Source organism: Sinocyclocheilus rhinocerous, unplaced genomic scaffold, assembly GCF_001515625.1.
Source record: "Sinocyclocheilus rhinocerous isolate Xijiao unplaced genomic scaffold, SAMN03320098_v1.1 scaffold5768, whole genome shotgun sequence".
Classification (NCBI taxonomy): Eukaryota; Metazoa; Chordata; class Actinopteri; order Cypriniformes; family Cyprinidae; genus Sinocyclocheilus; species Sinocyclocheilus rhinocerous.
In genome coordinates this window covers 98,112-114,330 of record NW_015644805.1, presented here as the reverse complement: position 1 = coordinate 114,330, position 16,219 = coordinate 98,112, and the positions used below count along the sequence as shown (strand labels likewise).

The following is a 16,219-nucleotide window of genomic DNA, read 5'->3' as shown; positions in this document are numbered from 1 at the left end:
ACCCGTAAGACCTTCGTTCATCTTCGGAACACAAATTAAGATATTTTTGATGGAATCTGAGAGCTGTCTGACCCTGCATAGACAGCAACGCAACTGAAATGTTCCCAAGTCCAGAAACGTAGCAAGGAGATCGTTAAAATAGTCCATGTGACATCAGTGCATACTTTTTGTGCACAAAAGAAAAAAAAATGACTTTAATCAACAATTCGTCTTCTCCGCATCACCCTGGTGCCATTTTCGAGAGTATCAGCTGGACGTAAACAGCGTAAGCTGTTCTGTGTCAGCTGCGTCACGCCAGATCTGTTTCCTACGTTGTTGTGATTTGATCTGAACGGAAACAGCGTATCCGTGTGACGCAGCTGACACAGAACAACATGTCAGAAAGAAGAAAGTCATATACACCTAGGATGCCTTAAGGGTGAGTATGGGCTAATTTTCATTTTTGGGTGAACTAACCCTTTAACAACTACCTTACCTACTATTAAGCAGCAAATTAGGAGTTTATTGAGGCAAAAGTCGTAGTTAAGGGTTTGTTAATAGTGAGAATTGGACCTTAAAATAAAGTGTGACCAAAAAGTCATAACACCAGTAATGTATCCATATGACTTGTGTGCTAGATAAGTCTTCTGAAGTCATACTGTACGATAGCTTTGTGGGAAGAAAAACTTGGAATTTACTGAAAGTCTTCATTTATGTAAAAACAAACAAATGCAGATCAAAAAACCAATGGTGAAGAATTGCGTTGTCAATGAGATTTGTGAGCTACTGAGAAAAAAATCAAAAATTAAGAATTGGAAATCCAAATTTGAATTGAAATTACTATAGCACACAGGAAGTTGAATTATAATTGTGGGATTTACTGAAATATAGTTCAGAGAAATTCAACAGATATTTGAATTTTGGCAAATGAAGTGTTCTGTAGATAAAAACAAATGGTAACCCTTTATGGTTACACTTTACAATAAAGTTCAATTTGTTAACATTAGTTAGGAAAAGGTGGATGCTGCGTTAATTGCGTTAAAATATTTGGTCACACTTCATTGTAAGGTCCAATTCTCACTATTGATAAACCATTAACTGTGACTTTTACCTCAATGAACTTCTAATTTGCTGCTTATTAATAGTTAGTAAGGTATTTGTTAAGGTATTGGGTAGGATTAGGGATGTAGAATATGGTCTTCCAGAATAAGTACTAATAAACAGCCAATATGTTAATAATAGGCATGCCAATAAGCAACAAGTTAATAGTGAGAATTGGTCCCTATAAAATGTTACCCCAAACAACATATGTTGTTTGGAACAACATAAAGGTGAAGAAATTATGACAGATTTTTAATTGTGGGTGAGCTGTTCCTGTAAGGACACTTTCTGTGTCATGTATTGCTCAAATAAAGAGAAAAGAGTTGATGTTGCTTTAAACGAAACTTTTGAATTAAAAGGTAAGACGGTGAGATGTGCTTGGGTTCCTGAGAGTGAAATGTGGGGGCTGAGAGAAGATTGTAAAAATGCAGAGCTCATATGACTTTGCTATGTGACAGGTTGCTATGAATAGCTGTCTTGTGTAGGCATTGCGCGTGGGATCATGTTTTCTCATCTTTTAAAGGTTTGGTAGAATCTGAATCTGTCATCCTACATGGCCACAGTACACAGATCTCACTGAGACACATCAGAGTCTTCAGAGCTTTACAGTCACATGTTACACGTAGAGGGGTTTGCCTGATAAAAAAAGTTTGGGAATGCCTGCTCTAAATGATAGAAAGATTGAACATTTTATTTAGTGTATTTATAGACCTTATTTGATTGAAAGCACAATTAAAGTGAAATTGGAAAGAACTCATGAAGCATAGCTAATTAATCAGCACTGTGTTGTAAACGGCACTGTCACAATCAAGCATGCATATTTTAAATGTGAAAAACACATTTAAACAACACAAAACAAGTCTTTTAAAGGATGTTTTAATTCACTTGTTACACACTGCAATTCAGCTGTTACACACTGCATGAAAGGTAATTTTCACAAATCCATAATAGGGGCACTTTAAATGTTTTCCACCTCTTAAAAAAAGTTATAAAGCAAGATGAAGACTTAACATTAGTTCATAAGCCAGATCTTTTGATCCTCACAAATGCCATAAGAGTTGTGGTCTAGTGGCTGTTTAGGATCTGCGTTCGCATGGGAGACCATATGAGATCATAGAAAAACACAGAGTGCAAGAGCTGCCAGCTGAGTTGCGGGGGCCTGAGCGATGTGTCTTTTGGGAGAGTGTGTATTTGGGGACGAGAGAGTATGTGTGTTAATGGACGGAGATGGAGTGTGTGTGTGTGTTTGAGGAGAGGAGGCATAGATAAAACTAACAGATGGGTGCATGAATGCATCTGGATTTCCTCCAGCCGAGCTCCAGCAGGAATGATTATAGAGTGCAGACAGGTTACATCCATCACAGATCAAGTGTGAGTGTGTTTATATCTGTGTGTGTTACTCAGAAAGAAAGGCTGTGTGCCAATATGGCACTGTTGTATCTGTAGTAAGGCAGTGGGAGTTTTGTGTGAGTAAACCCAGCTGAGTCTTTACCAGATATTAAACTACTAAATATGTTAAAGGAATATTCTGGGTTAAATACAGCTGTGGACAGCAACCATTGTATGAATGGAAAATGCCTGAACAGTGATGCGCTTATGCTTAGTGAACAAGCATGCAGCGCTGCGAATTAATGTTTAAAATACGAAAAGTGTTTGCAAGACCACAAACATTAAAAGACTGATGCAAATAGATTACTAAAAAATACTATTGAATTTGCAGTCATCCACCCAGTCAACTTTACAACTCAAATAACACATCTATGTGATATGAAAAATATAAGCTTCACATCATAAGCTTAACCTGGTCTTCTATTGTATGTATATTACTGTACATGGTTTGAGGTTGGTTTAGGTTGGTGAGGTTGATTAGTTGGGAAGTCGTGGCCTAATGGTTAGAGAGTCGGACTTGTAACCCAAAGGTTGTGGGTTCGAGTCTCGTACCAGCAGGGATTGTAGGTGGGAGGAGTGAATGTACTGCGCTCTCTCCCACCTTCAATACCACGACTGAGGTGCCCTTGAGCAAGGCACCGAACCCCCAACTGCTCCCTGAACGCCGCAGCAAAAAAATGGCTGCCCACTGCTCCGGGTGTGTGTTCACTGCTGTGTGTGTGTGTGCACTTTGGATGGGATTAAAGCACTAACTCCGAGTATGGGTCACCATACTTGGCCACATGTCATGTCACTTTTCACTTAGATGTTCATGCATTTAGCATTGATTTGTGGAACAAACACACATAGTTCAGACATCATTTGTTTACCCTCATGTCATTCCAATCTCGATTCTCTAATGTTTTTGTGGAACACAAAAGGAAAAACTTCAAAGAATGTTCTCACTGCTCTTTTCCCATGCCAATATATAGTCTGCAAACTCAAACTAAAAAAAACAAAAACATGTGCATTTTTCACCATAACTTTATGGTGTTACACCTTTTTGTATCTTGACAGAAGTGGTTATTATGAACTGCCACTCTATGCAAAGAGATGAGTCTGTGAAGACGCTTAAAAATTCTGCTTTTGTATTTTATAGAAGAAAAATCAGAGCATATGGGTTTGAAAGGACAAAGTAATAGACTAATAGGTCAACTAATGACTCTTTGTATCCAGGTTACACTTTATTTGATAGTCACCATTAGACATTCTGTTGACTATAAGTAAATTTGCAACTACATTTCAACTAGCAGTCATTAGTATTATTAGACTGTCTGCTTAATGTCTGCTAACACTTTATTTTGATGATCCTCCAACAGACATTATGACTATAAGTAACTTTGCAAGACATATTAGCTTATTCAGCAGCACTTTCCATTTGTTAACTACATTAGTTAACATTAACAATGAAAAATACTTCCTGTTGTGTTTATTAATCTTAGTTAATGTTGATTCCAATAATTATAATCAAAAGTTGGGTAACACCCAACTTGGTATAGGGACCAGTTCTTACTATTAACTAGTTGCTTATTAGCATGCATTAATAACATATTGGCCACCATTAGTACTCATAAAACACATATTCTGCATGACTATATTCTACATCCCTAATCCTAGCCAATACCTAAACTACCTTACTAGCTATTAATAAGCAGAAAATTAGGAGTTTATTGAGGCAAAAGTTGTAGTTAATGGTTTGTTAGCGAGAATTGGGCCTTAAAGTGTGACCAAAAGTTGTATCTGTGTTTATATAGTTTATGTTATTTAATGGACCTGATCTAACATGGACTTGAATATTAACATGAACATTAAATATAGTTAACAAATGGAACCTTATTGTAAAGTGTTACCGCTTATTCCACTAATCTTAATCAAACAGTCTACTAATGCTGTACTAAGACTCTAGTGAGAGTTAGCTGACATGTAGATGAAATGGTCAATCAAAATAAAGTGTGACTGTCTCCCATTTAAAGGAGTAATTTTTTGTAAGTAAGAGTTGTTGCTAGGTTTTACAGGAGGTATTCAACATCCACAAGTGAATCACTATGACTCACGAAGGATTTAAATGAAGTAAAGCTGTTGATGCAAGCTGTCGTGCTAACTAGCAGCTGGAAATACCCACAGTGTACAAATATACAGGAAATATTTTTCTCTTTTGAGCATGTGCGAAAATATCCCACAACCTGTTTCTATGGTAACAATCCCATTACAAAGCCATTTTTTAATTTATTTATTTTTTTTATTTTACCATTATGATTAAAAGAAAAAGAGAGAGGGTGCTATACTCTGAAGTAAAGAGATAGTTGATTTTGCTGTTGGTACAGTTGTTTTTGTAAGTAGACCTAAAATTGTTTGAAATGTAGTGGAGAGAAAGACAAAAGCAGAGCATCTAGAGTACTAAACTGAAGAGGAATATTTCATCATCTATCATGGTGGCTCTAGGCTCAGCCTGTTCAGAGGAAAAATTTTGGGTAATCGTCACAAGAAATCTAATCATTGAAGCACTTGCTAGCAGCAAAGGCTCCTCTGGGATTGGCTTTCTAATTGCTGTTTTTCCATTGAGCGCCCAGTTCTCCTTTTCAGATCTGGAGCCCAAGAAACTTACAAAATTCTTTGACTGCACAGTTAAAGCACCCTTAGGTTTGCTTGCCATTATGGTCATTTGCATACAGGCAAATATTCATTTTTGCAAGCATCTTTCTGACTGAAAAGACTGCAGTCTTGCTGATGTTGAACCACTGTCAAGTTTCTTTCTTTGTTTAAAAAAAAGCAGCAAACTACATAATTATGTGTAGTTAGGATATCAAAATAAAAAAACACATTGTCTATTAAAAATAAGGAAAAAAGGTTTTTGTTATGTCAAATTAGACATGCCAACATAATATAGCCAGGCAATATTAACTGCGGTCACATTGTTGCTTATTCATTTATCAAACTGTAAATTTTCCTGTTCAGTCCATATGTTAGTAATTTAACAGATTGTAGACAATGGGCCAGATTTACTATCAGCTTGCGCCAGCGCAAACCCTTATTTGGTGTTAAAAAACTACTGTCAGGATTTACTAAGACACGCAGTGGGAAATTAGCGCTGAAAAGACAGTTATTTTTGCGACTCACCTTATTGAATATGCATTTGTAGGAGTTTCCCTTTTGATCTGTAAATTTATAGGAGGAGAATATTCAAATGAATCACACAACGCGATTTACTACGATTTGCGCTCGTCAATTCACTGGTATTTGCGGCATTATTTAACGCCCCAAAAAAGCATGTCTTAAAGCAGGCGGTAGATTGTGCTGGTCATTATGGAAATGAGATGTTGTGTCTGTGTTCTTCAATGTGCGCATTGTCAGTAAATCACCCGCAGAATTTTCCCTCCCATCGGTGCTTTTATGGAATTGCGCTCTAGCGCTAATTTGCCCTGTTTAGTAAAACTGGCCCTATTTAATTACTAATAATATTAATAAATGGCAGTGTTTTCTTTCTTTATATATTTATTTATCTTTTTATTAGCGTACAGTAGATGTGTGTTGTGTTGGCACTTACTGTCCAATGTAAAATCTGGATTCTGTTGCGAAACCGGTGGTTCAGAAATTCTGAATTACTCAATTTCAGTCTGAAGACAGACATACTAAGACATTTGCCGTATTATTGACTGTGCCACCAGGCTTAGATGCATTTGTCTATGCAAATCAGCCGATAGAAATCATTCTGACTGACAATTATGGAGGCATATAAATAACTCCACAGGTTTCAAATGTCGCTTCCATAATTCAACTGCAGTGGCAAAAACTCTCTACCCATCATGAGAGTGAGTCAGCTTGACTTTCATTTCACCTTACCAAAGGCAGATGGAGATGAATAGAGAGAGCTTTCATGAATTTAAATAACTGTAATGCACAGTCGCACTGTTCTTAATACTGAGTTATTATCCTTATGACACTGAAAAAAAATTAAATGCTTGTATTTATGTTTATTCCTGGATTTTCTTTTTTTCTTGTTTTTTGCTTTTCTTGGATTTATTTTTGCCTGATGTACTAGACTGTACGAAAACAACAGAATCGAGCAAAGCTATTAATTCTTGAAAGAAACAAACACTTATGACACAAGTTCATTCTTTGCCCTACAGTTATTATCCTATTCATTCGCTAGCGTATATGTTCACTCATAAGCCACGTATCGTGTTTTTGCACTTATCAAATGTCTCTGTGCGCGCCACAGAAAATGCATCTTAATACTAGGCCCTAAGGTGATTTGAGCCAACCTGCATATATTGTGGAGTGGATGCTGATAGCTCAGAATGTTATGCCAGTGGGCTGGTATCCCCAGCAGGCTTTTTAACTAGCTTAGCAAGACCAGGTTCACTAGAAAGACCATGCTTGTTCACTAGAAAGACCAAGTTTTGCTGGTCAAAAGCATATACTGTACCAGTAAACCATCTAGATCAGTTTAAACCAGCGAATGATCATACAATGGACTACACACCTGTTAAAATTAAACCTTTTTAAGATGAAAATGAATTTTACTTAGATTAATTGTTTACATCTGATAAAAGTTGCAATTTTAATAGGGGTGTTGTAGACTTTTTATATCCAGTATAGATTTGTGTCAGATGAAAAAAACAAACATGAATAGTTTGTAACTGTTAAACCACACTTGGATCAGGTGTGAAAGCTTGCAAAAGGAGACTCTTGGTTGACAAAAAAAGTTCAAAATGGCCCCTTTTATGACACTTGTGCAAAACCTCAGCAGCCATTTCATGCTTCTCCCATATTTTTACACCACTGTACATCCAGAGATGATGCTTTCTCACTAGCTGAGATTTGTGAAGAAGCTTTGCCACAAATTGTCAAGAGAGTTTTTGAGGTGGAGTGCGCTTTCAGTGCCATGTGTAAATTGAGGGAATCTCACTTGGAGATGAGTCCCCAGGGTCCATCGCTAAAACCAGCTCATACAGTGATCCAGAGTATTCAAGTCTCTGCCTGTTTGGTGTCAAGGGAGCTTACAAAACATGCACTGGCGCTGTGAATTGCACGTCATCTTGGTATAGAAATATTCCAAGGAGTGTCATTCTGTTCTATATCTGTGCTATCTGCTGACCCTCTCGCTAAATTAATCATCTGTTCTGAGGGTTTTTCTTGCTTAACACTGAGCTTACAATACTTAACTCTCTCAGTTTTCTACTGTATAGGGTTATAATGCTTTGATGAAAATATTTTTTTACAACAATATTAGTTGTCAACAAATTTTCCCTGATCTGATTGATTGTCATTGATCTAAAGTCCTTACAATGATCTAAGGGTCATTACAAAGGTCATTCTAAGGAAACATTTGTGTGCTGTTCCCATGATATACTACTGACATACATAAAATAATTAAGTCACATTATTTGATACATTTTATGTTTAGCATGACATAAAAAAAATTTTTTTTTAAAAAGTCCACATAGTACACTGAACTCTTTATTCCAAAAAAGCAATGGAAATCATGTTTTCCATGATGTGACCCCTTTATCCCTCAGGTCCTGGAACAATGGAAATGGTCTTTAAATGCCTTTATATCACATACAGTCTGCTTCCATTCATCTCTGTTCAGATGATTTACCTCAGGCCAGATATTTTTCAAAGCTTGGCAGCAGCAGTATCTTCCATATATTTTCCGAGTTAGTGGCTGTATTTAGCAATCTTACACCTAGTGACTTCCATAAGCGGACTGTTCATACCATTACAGCTTCTCAGCAGTTAGTAAAACATTAGCTCAGCGATTTTATTAGGCATGTTGGTTGATACATTATAGAATTTAGAAAAATTCTAAGGCAGCACTGCATGCATTTTTGAGGAAAAGACAATCTCACAATACTTTGCAACAGATTTATTTATTTTATTATGTTCATTATTTTTTTAGCATGTTTGAACATTCGGGGTGAATAACTATGCAATACTTGAATAACCATAAAAAACTGGTGTAACTCGAATTACCATATATTTTGTTGAAAATTATGGCTACCACAGTATGTTTTTGCAAGAGGAACCAGAATTTTATTTTGTGTGACTTTGACTTTGGGCTTGGAGTTTCATGAATGTTAGACATGGCATGAATTACAGATTTAATTTTTAATGAGCTTTTAGGTTGGCACATTAAAATGTGTATTGATCAGAACTATTTGTACAAAGACCTTCTTGCTGCATTTCAAAAACATGATGTAATGGTTCAGAATTCCTTAAAAAAGTTAAAAATGCGAGCAACATATGTTAAAACATATTATATTTTATATTCAGTGCAAGATACATCATCGACTTCAAAGCAACAGTTCACGCAAAAATTCTGAAATTCTGGCATTATTTGCTCTCATCTAGAAATTCTGTAGAATCTTCACACAAAGGGATACAATTATAGAATTTTAATTGACAATCCTCCCTCTTCATTGCAGCTCTCAAATGTTATTCACCACAATCCACATTCAGACTTGCATGTCACCTTCCCGTACAGCACTTGGAAGAAGTGTTGTGCAATGGTGCGTCGACAAACCATTTTTGAATCTGAATGCAACCTAAATGATATTTCAGAGCTACAGCCAATTAGACGATTATGAAAGAATATCAATTTATCAACTTATCTATGTTTCTCACACAAGCCTATTACAATGGGTTTGGAGAGTGAAATAGTGAAATTTCCAAGTCATACAGATATTGTGATTCAGAACAAGTGGTCTGATTCTCCTGAGACTGATGGCGACCTGTTCTGCCCAGAGAGATGTATAATTCATAAAGCACTGAACTTTGTCCTAGCCGTGTGCTGTGCAATTGATATTATTACAGTTACAGTGTTTACTAAGCAGTAATCATGCTGCATCGTTTGAGCTTTAATGTAATTTTCTGTCATATTGTCACGCCCCTGGACTCTATCTGTGTTTTTTTCCTCCCCCACGTGCTCCATGACCCAGTTTTCTCCCATGTTAATTGTTTAATTAGTTCCAGGTGTTTCTCGTCATCCCCTCCTCTAGTCCTGTTTATTTAAAGTAAGTCCTATTCAGTGTTCCGTTGTCTGGTATTGAATGTTGTCTCCCCGCTACATGTGTGTTCCTGGTTCCTTTGATCTCAAATAAAGTCAGTTCGTTGGAAGTTTACTCCTCGTCTCCTCGTTCCTCGCTCCGTGCTCCTCACAGTAGCAGTACGTGACAGGATACCAGACCGAAACAGTAACCCTCGTGTCTTCCCTACGTTTTTGCTTTCCGTGTTTTACCCAGTGTTTTTTGTTTCCGTTGTGCCCTTATGAGTCCCCTCGCCCTGAATATCTCCTCCTCCTGCTGGAGCAGGGGGAAAAATCGCTCGAGGGCCACACCAGACTGTTCCTGGTCCTCGCCAACCTCTCCAGCTACCCGGTCGACGCGCTCTATGCGTTCTATGATGCCAGTTTAAACTCCGCGTACAGAGTGCCAACGTCCGAGGAAGGCCCTTGAGCGATTTCTCCCAGCCCTGTCTCCGAGTGTAGCCCTGAGAGGGCTCCAGTCCCCGAGTTTAGCCCAGAGAGGGCTCCAGTTCCTGAGTTTAGCCCAGAGAAAGTTCCTGTTCCCATGTCTAGCCCAGAGAAGGCTCCTGTTCCCACGTCCAGCCCTGAGAGGGCTTCTGGTCCCAAGTTAAGCCCAGAGGCTCACAAACGTTGACCATCCTTCGCCTCGGGACTCCACTCCTCTGTCTGCGCCTCGTTCCTTCGTCCCTCCGGCTCTGTCAGGCTCCTTCATCCCTTCGGCTCCTCCTCAGTCCTCTGTCGCTCCGGCTCCACCGCTGCCTTTCGGATCCACGCCTCCGCGTCAGTCGTCAGCGCCATCTGCTCCGCCTTGGCCCTCCGGATCCTCCCTGTCGCCTTGGCTCATTGGCTCTCCGTCTCCGCCTCGGGCTCCTCCTCCCAAGTTCCCACCCGTTCCCCCCTCTGTTGTTCTACGGCGCGAGGATGCACCTTCCGGGAGGGGGACGATATGTCACGCCCCTGGACTCTATCTGTGTGTTTTTCCTCCCCCACGTGCTCCATGACCCAGTTTTCTCCCATGTTAATTGTTTCATTAGTTCCAGGTCTTTCTCGTCATCCCCTCCTCTAGTCCTGTGTATTTAAAGTGAGTCCTATTCAGTGTTCCGTTGTCTGGTATTGAATGTCATCTCTCCCCTCTACGTGTGTGTTCCTGGTTCCTTTGATGTCAAATAAAGCCTGTTCGTTGGAAGTTTACTCCTCGTCTCCTCGTTCCTCGCTCTGTGCTCCTCACAGTAGCGGTACGTGACACATATGACATAAGGTTTTGCATTTCACTGCCAAATGGGTATTTATTTGGTAAGATAGCAATGCCATATCAGCCAAAACAGCACTGATAATGAAGGATGGTAATGAAATGGTTATATACGCACCGTCAGCAGGAGATCACGACTCTTATTATCACAAGTTCCTTTACATATTCTTTCAGCAGGACAAACAGTTTATGACTTCTGAATGGTTTTTACTCTGATGCTTCAGGGTAAATTTGACTGATATACATATTCTAAGTCAGTTAATAAATTGCCCTGATATCTGTCATCCTCAGGTGTGACCATGAAGCTGATGGATGAGGTGGCAGGGATTGTTGCTGCTCGTCATTGCAAGACCAACATTGTGACCGCATCTGTGGATGCCATTAACTTCCATCGCAAGATCAAGAAAGGTAATTAAAAAATACATGTGTTGCCTCTTTTACATTGTAGCATAGAGAATATTGTTGGGACGAGGTTTCTGATTCTCACAGAAATCTCACAGACATCTGATTTCCTTTATGATTGGAAAGCTAAACTTAGTTCATGTCATTTCCAAAAAAGAGTTCAGTTGTGAAGTTACAGATAGACTGTGGACAGCCTTTAAGTAGCTTGGGTTGTAAACAGGTTTGTGGAAAATTGCATACATGATGTATTGCTTAATACTAGTGTAGTTTGCCAAACATAAGGTCTGTATTGTCATCTGATAGTTCACTGGACCACAAAGCAATTTTAGTGATTTATTCTCAGTTCTTGTTTTGTAAAAGATAGGCAGTTGAAAGATATAACATATTATTTATTATACTGCGGCACATTACTCTGTTAGAACTTGTTGCATCCCAGATTGGATCTGGGATATACAGTACATACTGTATACACACACACAGAATTGATTGAGATCAGTTACCATTTTTTACAAAGCTGTATTCACAAACCTTTTAAACATATTATATACTGAGCAAACTCTGATGCAGTGTATATTATTTGCTGATGCAGTATATTTTATTATAAGAATTCATTATTTCATTATTAGTCATTATTTCAACCAAAAATTATCTGTTTTTCATATATTGTGTCTTTCAAAACCCAAGCTCTTCTCTGGAGCACAAGAGTGCACTTGGTGCACTTTCCAAGAAGTCAGAAATGATGTCTTTCTGAACGTAGCATTAAAACAGTCTATCTGCATAATACAGCATCCAGGATTCTTAGTTGTTGTTGTTGATGATGATTTAGAAGACATTTTTAGAAGAACATTTGTTTGCCATGTTATCATCCTGTAAATACAGTGCTTGTATTGTACTTTATGTAACAAAGAATGGAAGAAAACAACAGCATCATTGATATTCAGTGTATATACAATGGATGACACTGTGACTGTGCATAATTTCACAGAAGCAAAGACTTTTCATCCTTCCACTAAAATAAACTGAAAGCTTGAGAACGCATGAAGCCTTGAGGTTTACTATTCTTTCATATTAAATGACTGAGCAAAAATGAATTATTCATTCCATGAATTATTATGCTTATTACTTTCTCCATTCATTCATTACTCATCTGACTCATTCATGTTTGCACACTCTAAAACATTTGCATGTGCTAATACTATGGGACTTGACAAACAAACCCATGCTCTATTATAGCTGTGTGTAAATAAACAAAAGGCACATTCTTTTTAGTGTGTTCTAAAACCTTGCTCGTAATCACTCTACGTTCAAAGCCATTTGTGTCCTTCTGACATGAACTTGGTAAAGCTTTCAGGATTTTGAATTATTCAGTTTTCTCTGGCTTATTTCAGTGGCAGTGACTGTGGTTGGGTCTTAACTTTTCGGCGTTCATTTCTACATCAGTAGCATCACCAAACAGAATTGCAACAGTAATAAAAATGTCTGCAGTTGGCAGGGCAAACAAATAGTCCCAAAGTAAACTCTGCCTGGCTAGTCAAATGTGCAGTCGGAAAGAGCAATGATCTCATGCAACACAGTCTGCTTAGTGCTCTGGAAGAGGAAATGGTTGGGTAAATGTGAAGTAAATGTGTGTAAATGTGCAGTAACAGCAGTCTTACCTGTTGATGGTTTATTAGTAACACTGCGGCATGTCTGAAGGATTAGTTCACTCAAAAATGTATTTATTTAATCCACATATCTTTCCAAACCGTTATTGTGTTGTTTTTCTATAAATTTTCCCAAAACAAATGCCTCACAAAAAAAAAGCATTCTACAGAAACAATTTGGAAAGATTTTAGATTAGGGAATACATATTCACCATTAACTGAGAGTTTTCCCTCAATACACACCCAATCTGCTGCTTATTAATAGTTAGTAGGGTAGTTGTTAAGCTAAGGGATCTAAAATATGGTCATGCAGAATAAGGCATTAATATGTGCTTTATAAGTGCTAATAAACAGCCAATATGCTAGTAATTTGCATGCTAATAAGCAACTATTTCATAGTGAGAATTGGACCTTAAAATAAAGTGTTACCAACAATTTAACTTTTTCTTTCTTTCTTTTAGTACGAGACCAAACGCCATTTCAGCACGTCTCCACAGTAAACAAAACAAGCGTTTCCTAGCAACGACAACTGCGCTAAACACTGAGACAAGAAATAAATACACTTACTTTTCTGGCTGGATGGAAGGGAATGGTGGTTTGTGTGACTAGGATAAAGATTTTCCGTTTCTGCTGTGTAAGGGAATGAGCGTGTTGACTGTCTATGGTGATGCACAGGGCTGATTCTCTCCAGATGTCCTAGGTGCTGTATTTTAAACATAAGCATCCCTTCCTGGAATCAGTGAACTCAAGTTAGGTCAAACTTTAATGGTTGGATGGCTTTAATTGCTGTAATGGCTTGGTCAACTTTGTGGCATGCTTTAAACTAGTCTTTCGCTGTTCCCGACACCCAACGTCATAAGTGGGATTATTCATAACCTACGCAGCCGCTCTGTACTGAGACAGCCACATGCAAGCGTTTTACATTCTCTGGTAAAAACAAAGCATGTAATTAAAAATCCCAGATTTTCTCTCTGGTATCTGACATTACGAACTCCACTGTATATAGTGAATAAAAAATACCAGTTCACTAAGGGAGCTGCACAACAAGTGTTTTACATCATAGCATTGTGGATTTTATCACAGCTAAATGCTCTGTTGATTATATCCACTGATGAGGATGTCAGAACACACTTCTTTTCATCAGGAGGTTAATCAGCTACAGTTAGTATTGCTGATGCTGATAATTAGTATTTTGGTATTTATTATCATTACACTGACTACAAAACAAGCAAACAAAAAGTAATTGCACTCAGTTTTATTTTTTATACTTTTGGCAAATACCTGTAAATTATGAGACTTTTATATTCACTGTACCTCCTTCCTGATTTCCTCTTTTATTGCATCTTTTAAATAAAATATTTTATAATGGGCAAGGACTTATGAGCAATGACTGCCAGTGAAAAGGCCCCCATTGAAAAAGTAATTTGTCTTGAAAGTAAGAAATCAACATACTTTGGTTGGTTATTTAAGAGACTAAACACAGACCAGCTTTTCGATTGCCACACTACACCTAGATGTATATGAACTTATTTATTTATTCGTTGGTTTGTTTGTTTGTTTGTATGTTTGTTTATTCAAGGTGACATGACTGTATGTTAACTACTAAGAAATAACCAAATAAATAATAAAATAATACAATTTTAATTGCTCAGTTTCCCTTTCAATATTTATTTATTTATTTATTTGCTCGCTTGCTTGCTTGCTTTCTTGCTTGCAACTATTCTGTATTATGCTCTCAATCAAGATTTAAAGGAACACACAGGTTCAAATATCTATGCTCTGTTGTATCATAATTCAAACTTAGGGGCTTTACAAATAACAAACCTTTTTTTTCTCTCTCTCCTCTAGTGTTATCCCTTGAAATTATTGAGAAACTTTACTAAAAATAAATCTTATCTAAAAGTAAAACTTAAATAATTCTCAACTCCATGACTAACACAAATGAGGAGAAAAATACAGTAAAACTAAGGAAAACAGAAAAAAAAACAGGAAATGCAACGAGCGCATTCTCCCCTTGGTGTGTTATTATAAGAAACAGAGCTATTTGTTGTTTAATAACATATACTGTGCTTAACAAATTTATTAGACCACCACCCAATGTAAGGTTTGTGCCATTTTTGAGATTCGGGGCCAGAATAGAAACGCTGAATACTCAAAACCCAGAAATTGTAATAGATTATACAGTCAGGTCCATATATATTTTGTACACAGGCACAATTTTTATTATTTTAGCTGCTGACCTAAACATATTCAAGTTTAGGTTTGCAAAGGGGTGGACAATTTCCGGAAACTTTCCAAAAATCCCTGGAATATTTCCGAAATTTACTGGAAATTTTCCAGCTTTTTGCAACCCTATTCAAGTTACAGTTATATAATGAATATGAGTATTCTCATCAAAATTGGAGGAAAGGTTTAGGAATTACAGCTCTTTAAAGGGACACTTCAAAGAGAAAGGAAAAATTTAAATCGCATCATATGACCCCTTTAATATGTACCTCCCCCCCTTTTTAAGGTACCATAAGTAATTGGACAGTTGCCTCGATTCAATGATCTATGCTAAGCTACAGCTAAAAGTGCTAAAAAGCTCCACCAGACCCGGAGATCGGCTGAATGGATTCGAAAACGGTGTACACGATGTAACTACAGAAGAGTCAAGTTCCTTTAAAGAAAAATATGGACCAATCTAGGTTGATCGATAAATCTGGAGCTATTGGACCTATGCAGACAATCTAAAAAGATATATTAGGCAGCAATTTCCAAACCCAACTTTGGATAAAATACAGCATAAATCAGCCTGTACCAAGGAAGTGTGTAATGGCTGTGCCACTAGAAACACAAAATAAATACAAAAAAACAATGACTATTTTCAAACTGGTTTCCTGAGCACTCTTTCTCTCCATCTCTGGTAAAATAACACTTGAGATAATGCCTATAATGCTAGTTAAAGCAAGATTAATAACATAGCTAGTCTTACTAGAGTTCAAATAACTCAACTGGTGGAACACACATACAGTAATGATCAAATGTATACATGTATATTGTACCTTGAAAAAGTCTCTTTTAATAAAAGTGTCGACCAGATAAATGAAAATGTATTTAAACATGCATTTATTAAACATTATTAAACATACATACATTAAAAGGGGTCATATGATGCAATTTCAAGTTTTCCTTTCTCTTTGGAGTGTTACGAGCTGTTCGTGCATAGATAAAGTGGTTAAGTTGTATTTACAACACTGTTCCAGAACAGTTCAAACCAAATATTCAGATGAGTGCAGCGCATTTTACGGAGGACTGCTTCCTGATCCTGGTAGAGTAGCCTACAATGCCGGCTGTGCACAAAGGTTGTTTCTATAAAGTGGGGCAGTTCCAACTTTGCAAGGACAGTCT

At 37.5% G+C, this 16,219-nt stretch overlaps 1 protein-coding gene across 1 annotated transcript in view; it reads left to right on the top strand.

Moving 5' to 3' along the window:
* The first annotated feature begins 10,868 nt into the window (after positions 1–10,868).
* Positions 10,869–16,219, top strand: part of LOC107758821 (cytosolic acyl coenzyme A thioester hydrolase-like) — a 22,722-nt gene continuing 17,371 nt past the window's right edge. The window contains exons 1-2 of the mRNA XM_016576649.1: positions 10,869–10,878; positions 11,076–11,192. Coding sequence (XP_016432135.1) covers positions 10,869–10,878; positions 11,076–11,192 — 127 coding nt within the window. The remainder of the gene's footprint in view (positions 10,879–11,075; positions 11,193–16,219) is intronic.